Source organism: Acomys minous (genome assembly GCF_964271855.1).
Source record: "Acomys minous genome assembly, chromosome: 8".
Classification (NCBI taxonomy): Eukaryota; Metazoa; Chordata; class Mammalia; order Rodentia; family Muridae; genus Acomys; species Acomys minous.
This window is the reverse complement of record NC_140489.1, coordinates 6,935,862-6,952,214: the sequence shown is the minus strand read 5'-3', so window position 1 is coordinate 6,952,214 and position 16,353 is coordinate 6,935,862. Positions and strand designations below refer to the sequence as shown.

At 50.0% G+C, this 16,353-nt stretch overlaps 2 protein-coding genes across 7 annotated transcripts in view; both read left to right on the top strand.

Moving 5' to 3' along the window:
* The window catches only part of PACS2 (phosphofurin acidic cluster sorting protein 2), a 55,234-nt gene extending 51,476 nt beyond the window's left edge, over nucleotides 1-3,758 (top strand). For all 6 annotated transcript variants that reach the window (XM_084793304.1, XM_084793301.1, XM_084793303.1 and 3 more), the window contains 2 exons: nucleotides 110-223; nucleotides 943-3,758. In XM_084793304.1, coding sequence (XP_084649430.1) covers nucleotides 110-223; nucleotides 943-1,061 — 233 coding nt within the window. In that variant the 3' untranslated portion in view covers nucleotides 1,062-3,758. The remainder of the gene's footprint in view (nucleotides 1-109; nucleotides 224-942) is intronic.
* A 132-nt stretch (nucleotides 3,759-3,890) lies between these two features.
* TEX22 (testis expressed 22) lies at nucleotides 3,891-15,563 on the top strand. Its single transcript, XM_084793319.1, has 2 exons — nucleotides 3,891-4,791; nucleotides 15,131-15,563. The coding sequence occupies exons 1-2, from the start codon at nucleotides 4,636-4,638 to the stop codon at nucleotides 15,476-15,478; spliced, it is 504 nt and encodes a 167-aa protein (XP_084649445.1). The 5' UTR covers nucleotides 3,891-4,635; the 3' UTR covers nucleotides 15,479-15,563.
* The last annotated feature ends 790 nt before the right edge of the window (nucleotides 15,564-16,353 follow it).

Below are 16,353 nucleotides of genomic sequence, written 5' to 3'. Positions count from 1 at the left end.
CAGCCACGTCCCCACTGGCTACTGTTCTCACATCCTGCCTGCTGTGGGGCTCTGGCCAGCTTGGCCCAGAAAGAGCAGTGGGTCAACAGCAGAGCTCTTCTCTTCCCAGTGATGTTTCTGCCCAAGAAAACAAAGGACAAAGATGTGGAATCCAAGAGCCAGTGCATTGAAGGCATCAGCCGGCTGATCTGCACAGCTAAGCACCAACAGAACATGCTTCGGGGTGAGCATGGGACAGGGGCTGCTCTGTAGGCTGCTCGGGGAGTCAGTCCATGACCCAGGTCCTGTTTGGTTCTGTCTGTAAAATGTGAATGCAGAGCAAAGGACCTTTCAAACCCCACATGGGAAAGGCGTATTTTCAATTTACTTGGCACACTTTTCGATAAGGTGCCTGCATGCATCTAACAGCCTTTCAAGTTCAAGTAATTTTTTAACCTTTTCAGTTTTTATTGGTGGGGATTTGTGAGGAGATTGCTAGAGATTGAACCTAGGGTCTCATGCATGTTAGGCAGATGCCCTACCTTGAGCTGGATTCCCAGCCCTTCCTTCCTTCCTAAGATTGAGTTTTATACCTAAGTGTCTTACAGAGGCTGTTCTGTAGGAGTGCACTGAGAGTGTAGGGCTCGTGGGTCCCTGTGAGTTCGGGGTCCTTGCGTGGTCTTCCTAAGGCTACCTCTGGAAGTGCAGCTTTTTAAGTAGGACCCTGTGAGGTGGAGGTGGCACAGATGAGCCATGCCTGGCTGACGTGTGGCTCAGACCGCCCTTACCGCTGCTCCCCTTGGGAGTGGATCACCATGGCACTGAGTCCTGGGAGGGCAGGGGTAGGAAGGGCCTGTTAGGCTTCCCCCAGCTTCAGGATTCCCCTGCCTCCTGGCAGCCGCCCACCATCTCTGGTGGCTGCCTTGCCAGGCAGGCAGATGGTCAGGTGGCCCTCTCCCACAGTCCTCATCGATGGCGTGGAATGCAGCGATGTCAAGTTCTTCCAGCTGGCCGCCCAGTGGTCTTCCCATGTGAAGCACTTCCCTATCTGCATCTTTGGACACTCCAAGGCCACCTTCTAGCCCCACCCACGGAAGGGCTGACACGGGACAGTAGAGGGGCCTATGTCCTGCTCTGTGTCAGCCATTGATGGAGAGACAGCTGTGTTTCTGTTAACACGTGGTTACTACAGAGAGAGACTCTTAAAAACACAAAGAAACAGTCTTAAGTATGAATGTGCTCATAGCCCAGAAACTAAGGGGATGCTAGCCCCCTGTGGGCCCCTGAGTAACTGTGCTCTGCTTATTAACCAGAATATGTGGGCAGGTGGAAAGGCTGATGAGAAGGGAGGTGAACTCTGGTCTCATGAAACCCCAGAACCACAAGCATAAGTGTTCTTGCCTTTGTATCTTGTCCTCTCCTAAGGTCAGGATTCTGCTTCCTTAGGGAGTAGGGAGCAGAGTACAGGCTTTGGAGTTTAGTGGCCGGAAGTTGAGGGTCAAGGCTTGGTCTCCTAGCATGGGATATTTGCCCCTGGCACCCCCATGTGTGGTTCCCAATAAACTCCAGCCTCATGGCGGAGGTTTTGTAGTAGCAGATCTTTCTAATGCTCTCAAATACGTCCAATGACATAGCTGCCAAGCAGATGTTGCTCTTGTAAAGTCCCCTTGGGCAGGGCAGAGCCAACAGGAGCTGCATACCCAGCCCTACCCCTTTGGCTCCCGTTCCACAGGCACCACTAGGCTTCTTTGGGTCCTGCAGCTCAGATCAAGTGACCCTTGCGAATTTCCCAGCATCTGGCCTGGCAATGGGAGACGCTGCTGGGTCTCTGAGACCGGCTCTACCATGCCCTTCCACCTCCATTCTGCCCGCTGCACAGGGATGTCCAGGCTTGATTGGCCATGTGGACTCTGAGTAGAGAGTCAGGATTATGAACTGGAGACGGGAAACTAGAGTGGTGTGTGTGTGTGTGTGTGTGTGTGTGTGTGTGTGTGTGTGTGTGTGTGTGTGTGTGTGTGTGTGTAAGTAGCCGTGAAGGCTCCAGCAGGCTGGTCTGTCTTCTACAGAGGCCAGACTCCCTTATAGGGCCGAGTCTGTCCAACCCAAGCTCCTCAAAGCCACCTGGAGCCCATTCTTCCTTTCAGCTCCATCTTCCAGCACCTTCCCACGGAGCAGGAGAGGGGTGTGCTGGCCTGTAGCCAGGGTCATCCTGACTGTACGTGTACCATCAGATTCAAGAAGAGGTCACTGCCTCAGTCCTAATTGTCTCAAGAATCCTCCTGGGGTGTCTAACTAGAAGAGTGCCCGCCTGCCTGTCTTCTCTGCCCGGAAGCTGTGGCACTCCCAGGGACCCTGGTGGTCGGTTTGGGAGCTCTGAGCTTGATGTCTTAGCCTTGAGACCTTCCTAAGAGTGTGCTCAGAAGATTGCCAAGAGCAGGGCAGGCTGAGCTTGAGGACTCCTCCTCCTGGCCCAGTTTTTTGTTTTTATTTTGTTTTTTTACGTCCCCTTCCCTGACTTGCCGAACAGGGTCCATTTGTCTAGGGTAAGGGCCCTGCGCTGCTGCTGGGATCTGGGTTGGGCCGTAGTCCCTGGGCAGTGGAGTCCCTGGTGAGGGACTCTGAAAAGATCCTGTGTTAAGGAGTTAGGGCAGGCCACTGGACTTCTTGGACCTTAAGAGCCTGGTTTACCTGCCCTCGAGTCTCTTCCCAAAGGTCAACCTTGGTAGGAAAGATCTGGCCTAGGGAGTTTAAGCTCATGCCTGAGGCAGCCCCTTTCCAGAACTCTTCCCTGTACATGCTTCCTTGATGGGTCCCAGAGGTGTGACTTCACATACACAAGAGGAGGCTGCTTCTGTTCCCCAGCTGGCCCAAGGCAGACGTGGGAAAGCCTAGCACGTGAGCACCATGTACCCACTGCCATAGTGGTGCAAGGTGCAGACCTAGACGTGTCTTCCCCTGTGCCTCAGTTCCCCCAGTGGTTAGAGACGGTCCGTTTTCCTTGCCTACCTCATGGAGCTGTAATGAGGACTCAGAGAAGCACTTTTGTGAAGGATGACTAGACACCAAAGCCCCCTGACAGGCAGTGCAGTGCTGAGGGCAGCAGTGTGTGTCTCTCACAGGCCTTAGCTCTGAGGCATCACCCCTAGAGTCTGCAAGTCTCAAAGGTCACTGTCCGGCAACACCAGGTTCCTCTTAGGCCTGGCCGTACAGTCTGTGGGAACGGATAGTTTCACTCATTCCTGTCAATTGGGGCCCTGCCTCTACCTTAAAGTCAGTCCCTGCCACCACCCTGGGTATGCAGCTCAGTATCACTGTATAAATACCAGAGCTGAGGGAGGGGCGTGGCCTTCTGCCCCCATGCAGTGGCTTGCCCTAGCCTTACCCTGCAAGCCTCACTTACTCCTCTAGCCTCCATCTCAAGTGAATTCCGCTTAAAAACGTCCTGGTTGTACTGCCCAGGGCCAGGGTACTGGACCCTCTTACTTGCTCCCCAAATCCCCAGGCCCTCCAGAGGCTGACAGCCTTGTGTGAGGATGACTCCGTCCGCTTCTGCCGACTGTCCAGCGCGCTGTGACTGACTTCCAGGATGTGTGTATGTGTTGCTAGGGGGTTTTTTGTTTTGTTTTGTTTTTCTTTTGTTTTTTAATGGAAAGCAGCATTCGTGTAAATAGCTTTTTTGGGAGCAGATGCTGATCTGTCCCATGTGACCATGTGGACGATTTCAAGGTGCTGAAGCGACACTAATAAACTGACGGCGTTCAGGCCGCCCACTGCTGTGATTTCTCTCAATGTATTGGGGCCACGCGGCTTGAGCGCCTGGGCGCAAGCGTCGTAGGGACGGAAGTGGCAGCGGAGGGCGGGGTCTGCAGAACGGAAGCTCCAGGTCGGCTCCGCCCCTCTTAGCATTCTATCCTTGGCTCCAGCTCGGATATCTCAGGCCGATGCTGTTGGTTCCGCTCCATTTACCTGGACCCAATTGACACAGCCTTACACACTGCACTCCCGGTGTAGACCCTTCTGAGTCTAGCCTCTCCGGCTGATCCATTGTCAACCGGAGCCCATTAAGCCTGCCTCATCTGTCCCGGTGCCCACTGAGCCCTCCCCAGAACCCTCTGAGCGATCTATTGCCCCGCGTGGGAGCGGGTGACCCAACTCCTCACATCTCTACCGCTTCCTCTCAACTGACTTCCACAGTTTAGACCCGCGGAGAGGGTGGAAAATGAGAGCGCAGCCTGGCCCTGAGCCTGGGCCTTGTGTGGGGTCGGGTCGTTGAAAATACAGAGGGGAGGCGGCCTGAGGGTGATAGGATCCTAAGATCGAGGAGTTCGTCGGGCGGACAAAGTGCCCGCTGCGAGTCAAAACTGACCAAGTGGTCGGATGAGAGCGGAGACGGGGAATATCTACTACTGGGCTACTGCTGCCCCTCGGGGGACCGCTGGTGTGGAGGGCAGTGGCCACAAGAACTGGGAAAGAAAGTCACTTAAGGGCCCCGCCCATCCGCTATTTGGCAAGAATGGTCAGTGGCTAGAAGGTGGCCTTAGCAGAGCCTGCCATCTACTTCAGGGGTCTGTCGTGGCAGCCAGGCCCCTCTCAGTTCCCTTCCCGCACCTTGCCCCCAGCCCTAGAAGTACGTACTGCAGCCTGCTGTAGGTAGCGATGGATAGCAGGCAGCAGCGCCCCCAGAGGAAGACGCTACAATGGCAGCTCGCTCAAGAGCAAAAGCAGCCGTCTCCCTCACGCGGGCCTTCAGAGGCCTCCAGTCAGCCAGACACCAAGAGCAACCCTCAGGAGGACCTGCAGACCCAAGACTGGGTAAGCAGTAGGAGGTTCTTCTGAAAACCTACGACTGGTTGGGGAGGGGCCTTTGGGACGAGAGGAGAGGGCTGAATGGGACTGACAGAAACCTTCCATTTCTGGGGCATGCCCTCTCCAGCCACTCTGGCTAGGCTTGGAGGTAGACTGGCACTCCTTTCGTTTCCTCTGGTGGACGCCAGGAAGGGATTGCCTGAGGCCAGGAAGAGGGTGACACATAGACCCATCTCAGCTCCCCCCCCCCCCCAGTGTCCTTGACACCTGGACAAGAGGATGTCACTAAGTGGGAGGGACAGTGAGGTCTCCACAGCAGGGAAGTGTCCACTCTGGACCGGCCTCGAGGGGTCCCCAGGCTGCCTTCCCTAACCTTATCCTGCATCACTTTTTCTCCCTGGTGCTCCCTTGGAGTGGATTGTGCTCCCCTTGGGTCTTCACTGGCTGGCTCTATCTCATGTTACCTCCCACAGAGCTCCTGGCCTAGCTAACATAAGTCCTTTGTTCTCTTCCCAGCCTGAGCCCTTAGAAGTCACTTGCTCTGCAGGTTGGCTTCAGCCCACAGTGCCACTCTCAGTGCCTCCTGAATGCGGTGACCTTGGCCTGAGGCAAGGGTTCGAGAAAACCTTCCTAGTAGAGGGTCCCTGAGTGTCCAGCCCAGCCACTGTACAGTACTTCTGACTGATTGGCCAGCGTGCTCTGAGCACTGGAGAGGAGCAGGCAGGAAGCCTGGGGTTGCTATAGGCTGAGCCACATAAGGGACACCTTCCTCACCCTGCCCTGAAGCTGTGAGTGGCCTACCAAGGAGCACCCAACATACAAAGCCAGCCTCATTTGGGGACTCGGACTGTCCTGGTTAAACCAAAAGAGTCTTCCGGAATCTTACAGTATAGTGGTCAGAAGGATCAGCAAAGGAAGATAACACTCACTCTTCATGCGAGCAGTAAAACTTAGGAAATATACAAAACGTGCTGAGGGGATTTTTGTTGTTGCTTTGTTTTTTTGAGACAGGGTTTCTTTGTGTAATGGCCCTGGGTGTCCTGAACTCACTTTGTACACCAGACTGGCCTTGAACTCACAGAGATTGCCTGCCTCTGCCTGAGTGCCAGGATTAAAGGCTTGCACCACCATTCCACCCCCACTCCCATCCCCGCTTGTTTGAGGTGAATTTTAGCCACCTCTTCCCCCCAAGAACTACAAAGACTCGGATGGAGAGGGACACTGTGTTTCTGGAGAGCAATGTCAGATTACATGGGCTCTCTCCAAGGCGTTCCATAGCTCAGCGTGTCCTAAAAATGCTACATGTTGCCAGGCGTGGTGCACAACTTCCCAGCACGTGGGAAGCAGAAGCAGGCAGGTCTCTGTGAATGCAAAGCCAGCCTGGTCTACATAGAGACTTCCAGGCTAGTCAGGGCAACATAGTAATACCCTGTCTCAAAGCAGCAACAGCAAAATAACATAAAACAAAATAATAAGCCTAAGCCCCATGTGTCTCTTGTCTTGCAGCTAAGCTCATGTGGAAAAATAAGAGTAGTTGGGCTAGCTTCAGCCCGAGAGGCAGGATTCCATAGTGTAAGGCTTTGTTGTGGTCAAGAAAAGGAGCTTAAATAGCCAAGTGGGAAGAAAACAGTTGCTATTGGAGCAATATAATGTCAGCCTAGAAAGTCCACAAACAACTTAAAGCTGAAGGAGGAAGGTTGGCTGTGTGACTGTGGTGACATGTTTCAGTCCACTAAGCTGGGAAATGTCATGAGCAGTCTCCACTGTAACAGCAGAAATGATGAGCTCCTTCAGATTCCTTGTTGCCTTTTACCATGAACACTCAACGTTTTGCCAGATAACACCAAGGTCTAGATTGTGTTACTGGCTGGACATATATAATGTTTTAAACCTGATAGTTTGCCCCAAAATAATTAAGTGGTACACCTGTTGGGGGCTGGGGCATTGGGCTTGGGTTTTTGAAACAAGGTCTCACGTAGCCCACACTGGCTTTGTGCACATGTGAGAGAGTGTTGGGAGTAAGGAGTAACCTTGCCAGAAGCTGCTTGTCACTGGCTACTACCGCCCTGGAGGCTGGCTATCCTAGGCAGCAGCTTAAGTATCTGTAGGGGTCTTGACCAGGCAGTGGTGGCGCATGCCTTTAATCCCAGCACTCAGGAGGCAGAGGCAGGCAAATCTCTGAGGTCAAGGCCAGCTTGGTTTACAGGGAGAGTTTGAAGACAGCCAGGGCTACACAGAAAAACCCTTTCTAAACAAAAAAAACAAAACAAAACAAAACAAAAAACCCTACAAGTTGGGTTGGAGAGATGGCTCAGCAGTTAAGAGCACTGTCTGCTCTTTCAGAGGTCCTGAGTTCAGTTCCCCACAACCACGTGGTGGCTCACAGCCATCTATTCCCTCTAATGCCCTCTTCAGGCATGCAGGTGTAATACAGTTAGAGCACTCGTATACACAAAATAAACAAACAAAATCTTTTAAAAATCAAATAAAAGTCTATAGTTAGGCCAAGCAGGATAAGTAGGAGGATCATGTGTTGAGCACCATCACAGTGCAGAGTGCCAGAGATGGCAGTTGGAGACGTTCTGAGGCCAAAACAGCTCAGGGTCCACTGTAGGCTCTATTTTCTCATCAATTATATTTTATTATGAACTTATTAAACGAGCCTACCTCCCTAACAACCCAACTAACCCAAACTATCAGAAAAGGATATTAAAAAACACTACAATGAAACCTTAAGGACATCAGTCCCTGGTGTAGTCTGCAGGGTTTCAGCAGACCAGCAATTCCACCAGAGTTGCTGCTGGAACCTGGAGCCGCAGCTGGAACCTCAAGCCTCAGCTGGAGTCCAAAGCCTTGAAGCTTTCCCTGGAGCAGTTCTCTTTAGGAGCCTCTTGAAGTGCAGGGATGAACAGCCAAAAACCAAGTCCCAACCAAAATGCCTCCTCTCCTGTTTTGGGTATATATATATATATATACCTCCTCTCAGTCTGTTCAAGGCTGTTTTTTTCACCAAGGTCCCCCATGAAGTAGTTCGACCTCTGTGTGGAAAAAAATCCTGCCTTCTCACATCTAAGTGGTAAACATCCCTCCCACACTTGGGATCAAAACAAACAAGTTTACCTCCCCTTCAGTCTACTTTATCCACTGCTGCAAAAGTTCATTACAGGGAATAGACGCTCACACATGCTGACAAGAAAACATCCTGTTTTCTTTTGTTTGTTTTTGAGGAAGGTTCTCAAGCCCAGGTTGTCCTTGACTTTATAATCCTTGCGCCTCAGCCTTCCAGATGCTAGCATCCCAGGTACCACTACACCTAGCATAGCAGTCAGAGTTCTTTTTATGTAGATGCACATGAGCCTGAATGAGTTTCCATGTGTTGTGTGTCTGCCAGAAGAGGGTGTTAGATTCTCCTGGACCTGGAGGCATGTGGAGTTGTGAGCTGCCATATAGCTGCTGGGAGCCTAACCCATGCCCTCTGGAAGAGCAGTGAGCACGCTCAACTACTGAGCCATCGTGACAGCCCAACAGTCTACTTTTAATTTTATGCCCAGAAAAAAAATCTCTGGCATATATAAAAATAAAATGATGGGCTGGAGAGATGTGTCAGAGGTTAAGAGCATTGCTTGCTCATCCAGAGGTCCTGAGTTCAATTCCCAGCAACCACATGGTGGCTCACAACCATCTATAATGTGATCTGATGCCCTCTTCTGACATGCAGGTATACATACAGATAGAGCACTCATATATTTTAAAAATAAAATTATAAAACAGAATTTTCCTGTCAGAGACTCTCACCTCAGCTCTGAGAGCTCACCTGGGAGAGCCAGAGAAGCAAAGGTGTTTTAAGGTTTTATTTTGAAAAGAAGCTATGCAACATTTAAAAAACAAAACAAACAAGACAAGACAAGGTTTTACCGATCCTAATGTCAGAACACGCAAGAAGGAAGCAAGCAGACAGATAAACTGAAGGCAAGGCTGAGGACAGCAGCCTCAGCATCTAAGGCAGACCACGGCTTTGCTTCCACAAGTAAGCGCAAGGACAAGATGGATTCCAGGCCAGCGAGGGCTGCACAGTGAAACCATCTTCCCTGCCCCCCCCACACACACACACAAGTAAGCAAATGTAGCCAGGAGTCTGTGATCCCAGCACTGGGGAAGCAAAGGCCGCGTGGATCTCTGTGAGTTCGAGGCCAGCCTATCTACAAAGTGAGTCCAGAACAGCCAAAGATACACAGAGAAAACCTTGTCTCAATAAAAACCAAAATAAATAAATAAATAAATAAATGTAAGCAATCTATTGCCGATATGTTCATGAACATACCATCTGAGAAGCAAAGGTGTTTTAAGGTTTTATTTTGAAAAGAAGCTATGCAACATTTAAAAAACAAAACAAACAAGACAAGACAAGGTTTACCGATCCTAAACCCTAGCACAGAAAGATGGTATGGAATCAGGAAAGTTGGGTAGATGTACCTGCCATCCTGGACAAATGCTGAGAAATTGACCCCCAAGTAACTCTAGGTGGTTAATTTCTGCTTACCATGGAATTTCAAGGCAGTAGTAAAAGGTTTTCAACAAATGGTATTGGAGCAGTTAGCTGACCATCTACTAGAATACAGTCCTACCTTTCACCACACAAGTGACAACACACCAAACTCAAACACAAACTGCTTTGGCAGAATCTTCATTTAGAATCCCAAAGGAGAAATGTTTTTCTTAGTCCAAAAAGACCAACGGATTTAAAAAGTGTGGCACAAGTGGAGATGGAAAACACTAAATGACAATCTGGAAGAAGCGCTTACGATATTACTCCACGGGATATTATTGGAGAGATGGCTAAGAATGAGGAAGCCAGCACAGCAGCCGTACCTGTAACCCCAGCGCTGGATGCTGGAGCAGGCTCGTGAGTTCAGGAGCAGCCTAGGCTACACGCCAAAATTCCATCTACAAAACAGCAGTGAGAACACTATTTTCTTTCTTTCTTTTTTCAGAAATATTTTTAATTTAATTTTTAACGTACCTCGTTGTTTTGTAAACATGTATATCTGTGTGAGGGAGTTGGATCACCTTGAACTGGAGCTACAGACAGCTGTGAGCTGCCATGTGGGTGCTGGGAACTGAACCCAGGTCCCCTGGGAGAGCAGCAAGTGCTCTTAACTACTGAGCCATCTCTCCAACCCCCAAGAAAACTATTTTCAAAGTTGAGAGGGGGTGGGGGCTGGAGGAGATGGCTTGGTGGCTAAAAGCACTTGCTGCTGTTGTAGAGGACCTGGGTTCAGTTCCCAGCATCCACATGAACCCTTCTTTTTTTTTTTTTAAGATTTATTTGTTTATCATATATACAGTGTTTTGCCTGCATGTACACCACAAGAGGACACTAAATCTCATGATAGATGGTTGTGAGCCATCATGTGGTTGCTGGGAATTGGACTCAGGACCTTTGGAAGAGAGCAGCCAGTGCTCTTAACCTCTGAGCCATCTCTCCAGCTCCACATGAACCCTTCTATAACTAATTCCACGAGTTCTGATATCTTTTCTGGCGTCCACCAGCACAGACATACATGTGGCATACATACATGCAGGCAAACACATAATTTTGTTTGAGTGGCAGCTCATTGGTAGAACATTTATTGCCCACACAAGGTCCTCTGTTTGATCCTCGGCCCCACAAAACAAACATGGAGAAAGAGGAAGTGGGTGAAGTCGGGGCTGTCCGTTCCAAAACAAATAAAAACAACTAAATGAACACCAAATGTGAATACATTAGTAGAAATTACTAGGAGTTTTTCTGGTTGTTTTGTTTTTTTGGGTTTTGGTTTGGTTTTTGTTTTTTTGAGACAAGGTTTCTCTGTGTAGTCTTCGCTGTCCTGGACTCATCTTGTAGACCAGATTGGCCTCGAACTCACAGTGATCCACTTGCCTCTGCCTCTCAAGTGCTGGGCTTAAAGGCGTGCGCCACCACGCCCTGCTAGGAGTTTTTAAAATTATTTTATGTGTATGGGTGTTTGATCTGCACGAAAGTTCCTTCATGACTGGTGCCCACAGAAGTCAGAAGAAAGTGTTGGATCCTGGAGCTGGAGTTACAGACAGCTGTGAGCCAGCATGGGGTGCTGGAAGTCAGACCTGGGAACTCTTTTTTTCTTCTTCTTCTTCTTCTTTTTTCTTTTTTTGTTTTTGTTTTGTTTTTGTTTTTGTTTTGTTTTTCAAAACAGGGTTTCTCTGTGTAGCCCTGGCTGTCCTGGAACTTGGTCTGTAGACCAGGCTGGCCTCAAACTCACAGAGATCCGCCTGCCTCTGCCTCTTGAGTGCTGGGACTAAAGATGTGCACCACTGTTTGATAGTTGTTGGGGCTGCTGCCTCCTTTTTGTTGTCTTCTTCCTCTTTTTCTTTGATTTTTACACAGACCTTTCTGTGTGGTCCTGGCTGCCCTGGAACTCAGAGAGATCCACCTGCCTCTGCCTCCTGAGTGCTGGGGTTAAGGGTCTTTCTCCCAGTGGTGGATTTAAGCTGCAGATTGTTGTCAGAGCACCGCGCTGCCCACACTCTGCAGCTGTGATTTGGTTTATCTTGCTCTCATGCTCTAGCTAAATAAATCTGCGTCTCAGTCTTGACTTTCTTTGGACTCACATGTTGAATTAGAAAGGATGCCCACTTCAGTAGGAGTGCATTAACTCTGATTGGCGATTCGGCTTGTGGTGTTCTGTGGCCTCGAACCGATGAGCCGCAGGGGGTTGCTGTGAGTCCACTCTGTCGTGGCCTAGATCATGGCCAGCTTGCGTGGGTGTTCCATCTGTCTAGGGACAACATGGTCAGAGTTCTGAGCATGTTCTCCCACACGAGTTACTCAAATCTCTTATCTTTACATTTGTGTGTTACTGTTCTTAAACATTCGAGCATGCTGTTGGGCAGCGATCCCAAAGCCTGCTGTCAGCTCTTTGCTGACTGCCTCGCCAACGATGTTTGCAGAGTGCTCCCGTGAAGTTACTGCTGCTCCCTCCTGCGCCACCACGCCCAGCTGAAAAAAAATTTTTTAAAAGATTTATGTATTTTGCCAGGTATGGTGGCACATGCCTTTAATCCCAGCACTTGGGAAACAGAGACAGTCAGATGGCTGTGAGTTCGAGGCCATCCTGGTCTACAAAGCAAGTCCAGGATAGCCAAGGCTACACAGAGAGACCCTGTCTTGGAAAAAAAAAACCAAAGAAAAAACAAACAAAACCAAAAATGATTTATGTATTTTATATGCATGAATGTTTTTCCTGCATGTATGTCAGTGTACCACTTGCTGCCTGGTTCCTGTGGAGGCCAAAAGAAAGCCTTGGGTCTCCTGGAACTGGAGTTAACAGTTCTGAGCCACTGTGTGGGTGCTGGGGCTGAACCCAAGTGCTCTTAACCACTGAGCCATCTTGCCAGCTTCAGCTTCAAAAACTTTAAAGATCTTTTTCTTCTTACCGGTGTTCTGAAATGCAGGCATACCGTATTCTGCTAAGGCTGTTTCCTCTGTCTCTAGGGACAGAATGTGTGCCTGTTTGTGTGTACATGGCTTTGTTTTTACCTTTCTCCTTTTGTTGCAAGTTGACTTAACAGAAATGACTCTCAGGCTTTCTCGTGGTTTCCTAGGGTTTCGTTGTTGTTGTTTGTTTGTTTGGTCTTTGCCGTGGCACTCTGCTTTCAGCCCTGTATTAGTACTTGTAACCGTAGTACTATGTCATAAGTATCTCCAAATGAGTACTGAACTTCTGTCTGCCCGTCTCTCTGTCTGACGTGCTGGGTTGGCTGTGCTGTGTGTGCCTCTCACAGGTCTTCTGTTCCTCTGTCCCTGCGGTTGCTGTGTAAACACAAAGGGCCTAGCATGGGGCTTCCTGTCCATGTGGCATGTGTAGTGCACATACTCCCTCAGCCAGTAGCACAGCACAGCCATTCTAGAAAGAAGCACTGTGACAGCAGTGTCACAGGACGTGTGCTGTGCCACCACACCAAGGGGGACTAGCCATGTCCAGGGTCATTCCTGTCCTCCAAGTGGCCCCTCTCCACGTGCTGCTGCTCCTGTTTCATGCACGGCCACCGGTCTCCTACATCCGAGGGCCCAGTGTTCGAGACCTGGGATCTCTCTGTTGTTTCTCAGGAAACAAGCAGTTAGTGGCTCTTTTCTGATCTTTTCCTCTGGCTCCAGGTGTGTGGGTGCCCAGGTGGCCTTTGTTAGCAGTTGTCTTTGCTGTAGCATGGGCATGTGGGCATGTGGCTTTTAGTGGCTACAGGCTTCTGCCTTTCAATAAAAAGACACTTCTCTGGACTGGGGGATGGGGGTAAAGTAAGCTAGGCTGCAGGATGGGATGTGGACTTCCACCACCGCCTCCATTTTTTTTTCTGACTTAAACAGAAATGTAATTGTCTCACACTACCAAAGCCAGAGGTCCCTAAAGAGAAGGACCAGGTGTTGATGTACCCCCTTTTGGGGGATGCTATAGCAAACCACCATGGCTTAGTCAGCATGGAGTGGTGCTACTCAATTCTAGGGACTGGCAGGTCCATGCCCAGGTCTGCAGAAGGCCCACTTCCTGACTCTCAGAAGTGCTGTTCCCTGTGCTATTCTTTGTTGCAGCACTGTGGCCGGGAAGACCTTGCTTGTGGATTTGGCCCTGAGGACCTGCAGGGTATCCTTCCTGGTTTATAGACCATCATCTTCATCTTCTGTGTGCCTTTGCATGGAGTCAAATGTTCACTTACTATTTGTGTGTGTGTGTGTGTGTATTTTTAATTTTATTTATTTATTTACTTATTTTGCCGTCAAAACCACTTTTTGTGTGTGTTGGTGGGGGTTTTGGGACTGGACCCAGGGCCATGCATATGCTGTTGTGAAGCAGACTTCCAGGGCTTTTCCACTCTCAGAGTCTGCATTGTCGCCAGTAGGCAGCTTCCTTCCTATTCCCAGGCCCCAGAGGCACCATTCTACGTTCTGTCTTGGTGAACCTGAGCTTGCCAGTTCCAAGGCCAGCAGGGCCATAGAGCTGTAAGAGATTGAGAGACTGATTAATTATGTGCACCATGTGCATGCAGGTCAAAAGGGTGTTGGATTCCTTGGAATTGGAGTTACAAGCCTGACATCGGTGCTAGGAACTGAACTCAGATCCTCTGCAAGAGCAGAATGCAAAAAAAAAAAAAAAAAAAAAAAAAAAAAAAAAAAAAAAAAAAAAGAGCAGAATGCACTCTTAACTGCTAAGCCATCCCTCCAGCCCCAAATGCCCATCCTCCTTTGTTGTTGTTGTTGTTGGTGGTGTGTGTATGTGTGTGTGTGTGTGTGTGTGTGTGTGTGTGTGTGTGTGTGTGTGTGTAATGCTGCGTTGTCGGGGTGGATACATCCCTCTCCACAGGCACCTGAATTGCTTCCGTGTTTTGACTAAGTGGATGAAGCCGCTGTGTGGACATGGGGGTGCATACACCTTCCAAAGTCCCAGCTTTAAATCCGTCTGAGTCTGTACCCAGATATAGAACCACTGGATTGTTGGATAGTAATTCCTTCAAGAATTTTTGAGTAAGGAGGACCTTCGCTTGAAATTGCTTTATCCCCGCTTTTAGCTCTCTATCTAGAAGGTTCTCCTAGAAGGGCAGTCTGGAGGGACCTCCGTGGACACCCATCTGGGCAGTCACACCTGGGCAGTCACACCTGGGCAGTCACACCTGGGCAAGGCTTCCCGTGGCTGCTGTATGTGGGCTTTCCTCACAAGCCTGTGCCAGCTTTCTTGCATGTCACCACCTTCCAATCTCCTGCATGGTGCTGGCTGATAACCCTCCTCAGCTCACTCCTGTTTTAAAAAATTTGTTCATGGGAGTTGTGGTAATTATCCTTCTAAATCTATTTATAGACATTTTATTTGTTTTGTGTTGTTGGTTTTGGTAACAAACCAGCTTTAGGATCAGATTATAGGCCTCTTAGGGAGAAAGGATGCCTAGGACTGATCTCTAAAGCCTGACTTTCTGGGGGTACACAACAGGTTAGCTCTGTTAGGCCCCTGGCCCAACCCACCCTCCTCACCTTGGGGCATAGGCCAGGGACAGATGCATTGGTACCCACAAATATGTCATGGGGCCCATGAAGTGCGCAGTGTAGGAATGTTCCACAGAGGGGTATGTGGAGGGTACTGCCTCCCCAGCCACGAGCTTGCCCTGAAGCAAAGCAAAGGAGTAAGACCAGCCTGGATTTCATAGTGAGACCCTGTGTCAAAAATAAACTACTAGGGGACAGAGACATAGCTCATTTGGTCAAGTGCTTGCTGAACAGATGTGAGGGCCTGAGTTTGGAGGTGACCATGCTGGGAAAGAAGCATCCGCCACTCTGTCCTCACAGGTGTGTGAACCTCAGGAGCACAGGCACCCAGGTAGCCGCTGGCAAGTCAGCATCGACGCACACAGGAGACTGGCCATGCTGCATGCCCAGGAGAGGACACACACGGCCAGGGCCCCATCCAGAGATCCGCCAGGCCAGCAGACTGCATCCTCCCCACCGGCCTGGCCTGCCCCAACCTCTCCCTGCCAGGATCCTGAAACCATGGTTGGTTCGCTACAGGATATCCAAAAGATCGTGGCAAAGCTGATGTCTGAGGGTATTGACAAGGATGTACTCCTACCTCACCCTCTAAAGTCCACCAAGTACCCTAATGTCGTTCAGGATGGCCCGGAGCATGCCCCTGTGTGAGGAAGAGGATTTTGAGGCCCAGAAGTTGAGGTCACCCCTGTCCTAAGAAGGTGCCTGGTTTAACCCAGTGTATGTTGTCCAGTGCCTTTCTTTGTGGTGGGGCATAGTTTTGGTACCCCTTGTGCCCTCTTTGCATCTCACAGTGGTCATGACCCACCCAGAGAGGACAAACACGTCAGGACAAAGGTCTCAAGACTCAGACTAGCTGCTTTTCCTGGGAACCCAGTTGGGAACGTAGGAGAACCATGACAGGGAGGGAGAGAGAGAAAGGAGAGAGGGAGGGGCTTTCCAGAAGAGCCCCTGTTCTGTGGGACATAATGGTGACCAGATTTTGTGGGCCTCGGGGAAGCTGGATTTCCATACACACCTGTTCATAGCCTGCTGCTTTGCTAGCCCCATTACTAAGCCATGCTGTATGCGGAGGTGCTAAGATCTCTGCCATGCCCAGTTCCTCCCAGTGGGCATTTGGGACCAACAAGATCCAGCCTCAAGGTCCAGACGGTATGTGTGACCTGGGAGCTACTGTGGTGGGGACAGCTTGAGGAGACGGACCTAGTGAGGTTCTAGACATAGGTAGGCTTCCAGGTAGCTTAGTTCATCCCAGGACATTAAGCTGGAGGAGAGACAGGAACAGGAGGGTAGTAACCCAGTCTGTCTGGTGGGGGACTGCTAGTGATGCTGGGCTTCTGTGTTAGAGGGGCTGAGTACAGGGGATTTTTGAGTCAACAGGAAGTGATAGATTCTAGGTTCAAGTCCGGGCATGAGTCAGGCCAGTGTGCTGGACCTTGAAAGAATCAGCTAGCTCAGTATTGCGGCATCAGCTGCCCCTGCCCAGAGCCCATTGCTGAAGCACAGACTTGCTTGTGCTTGACACT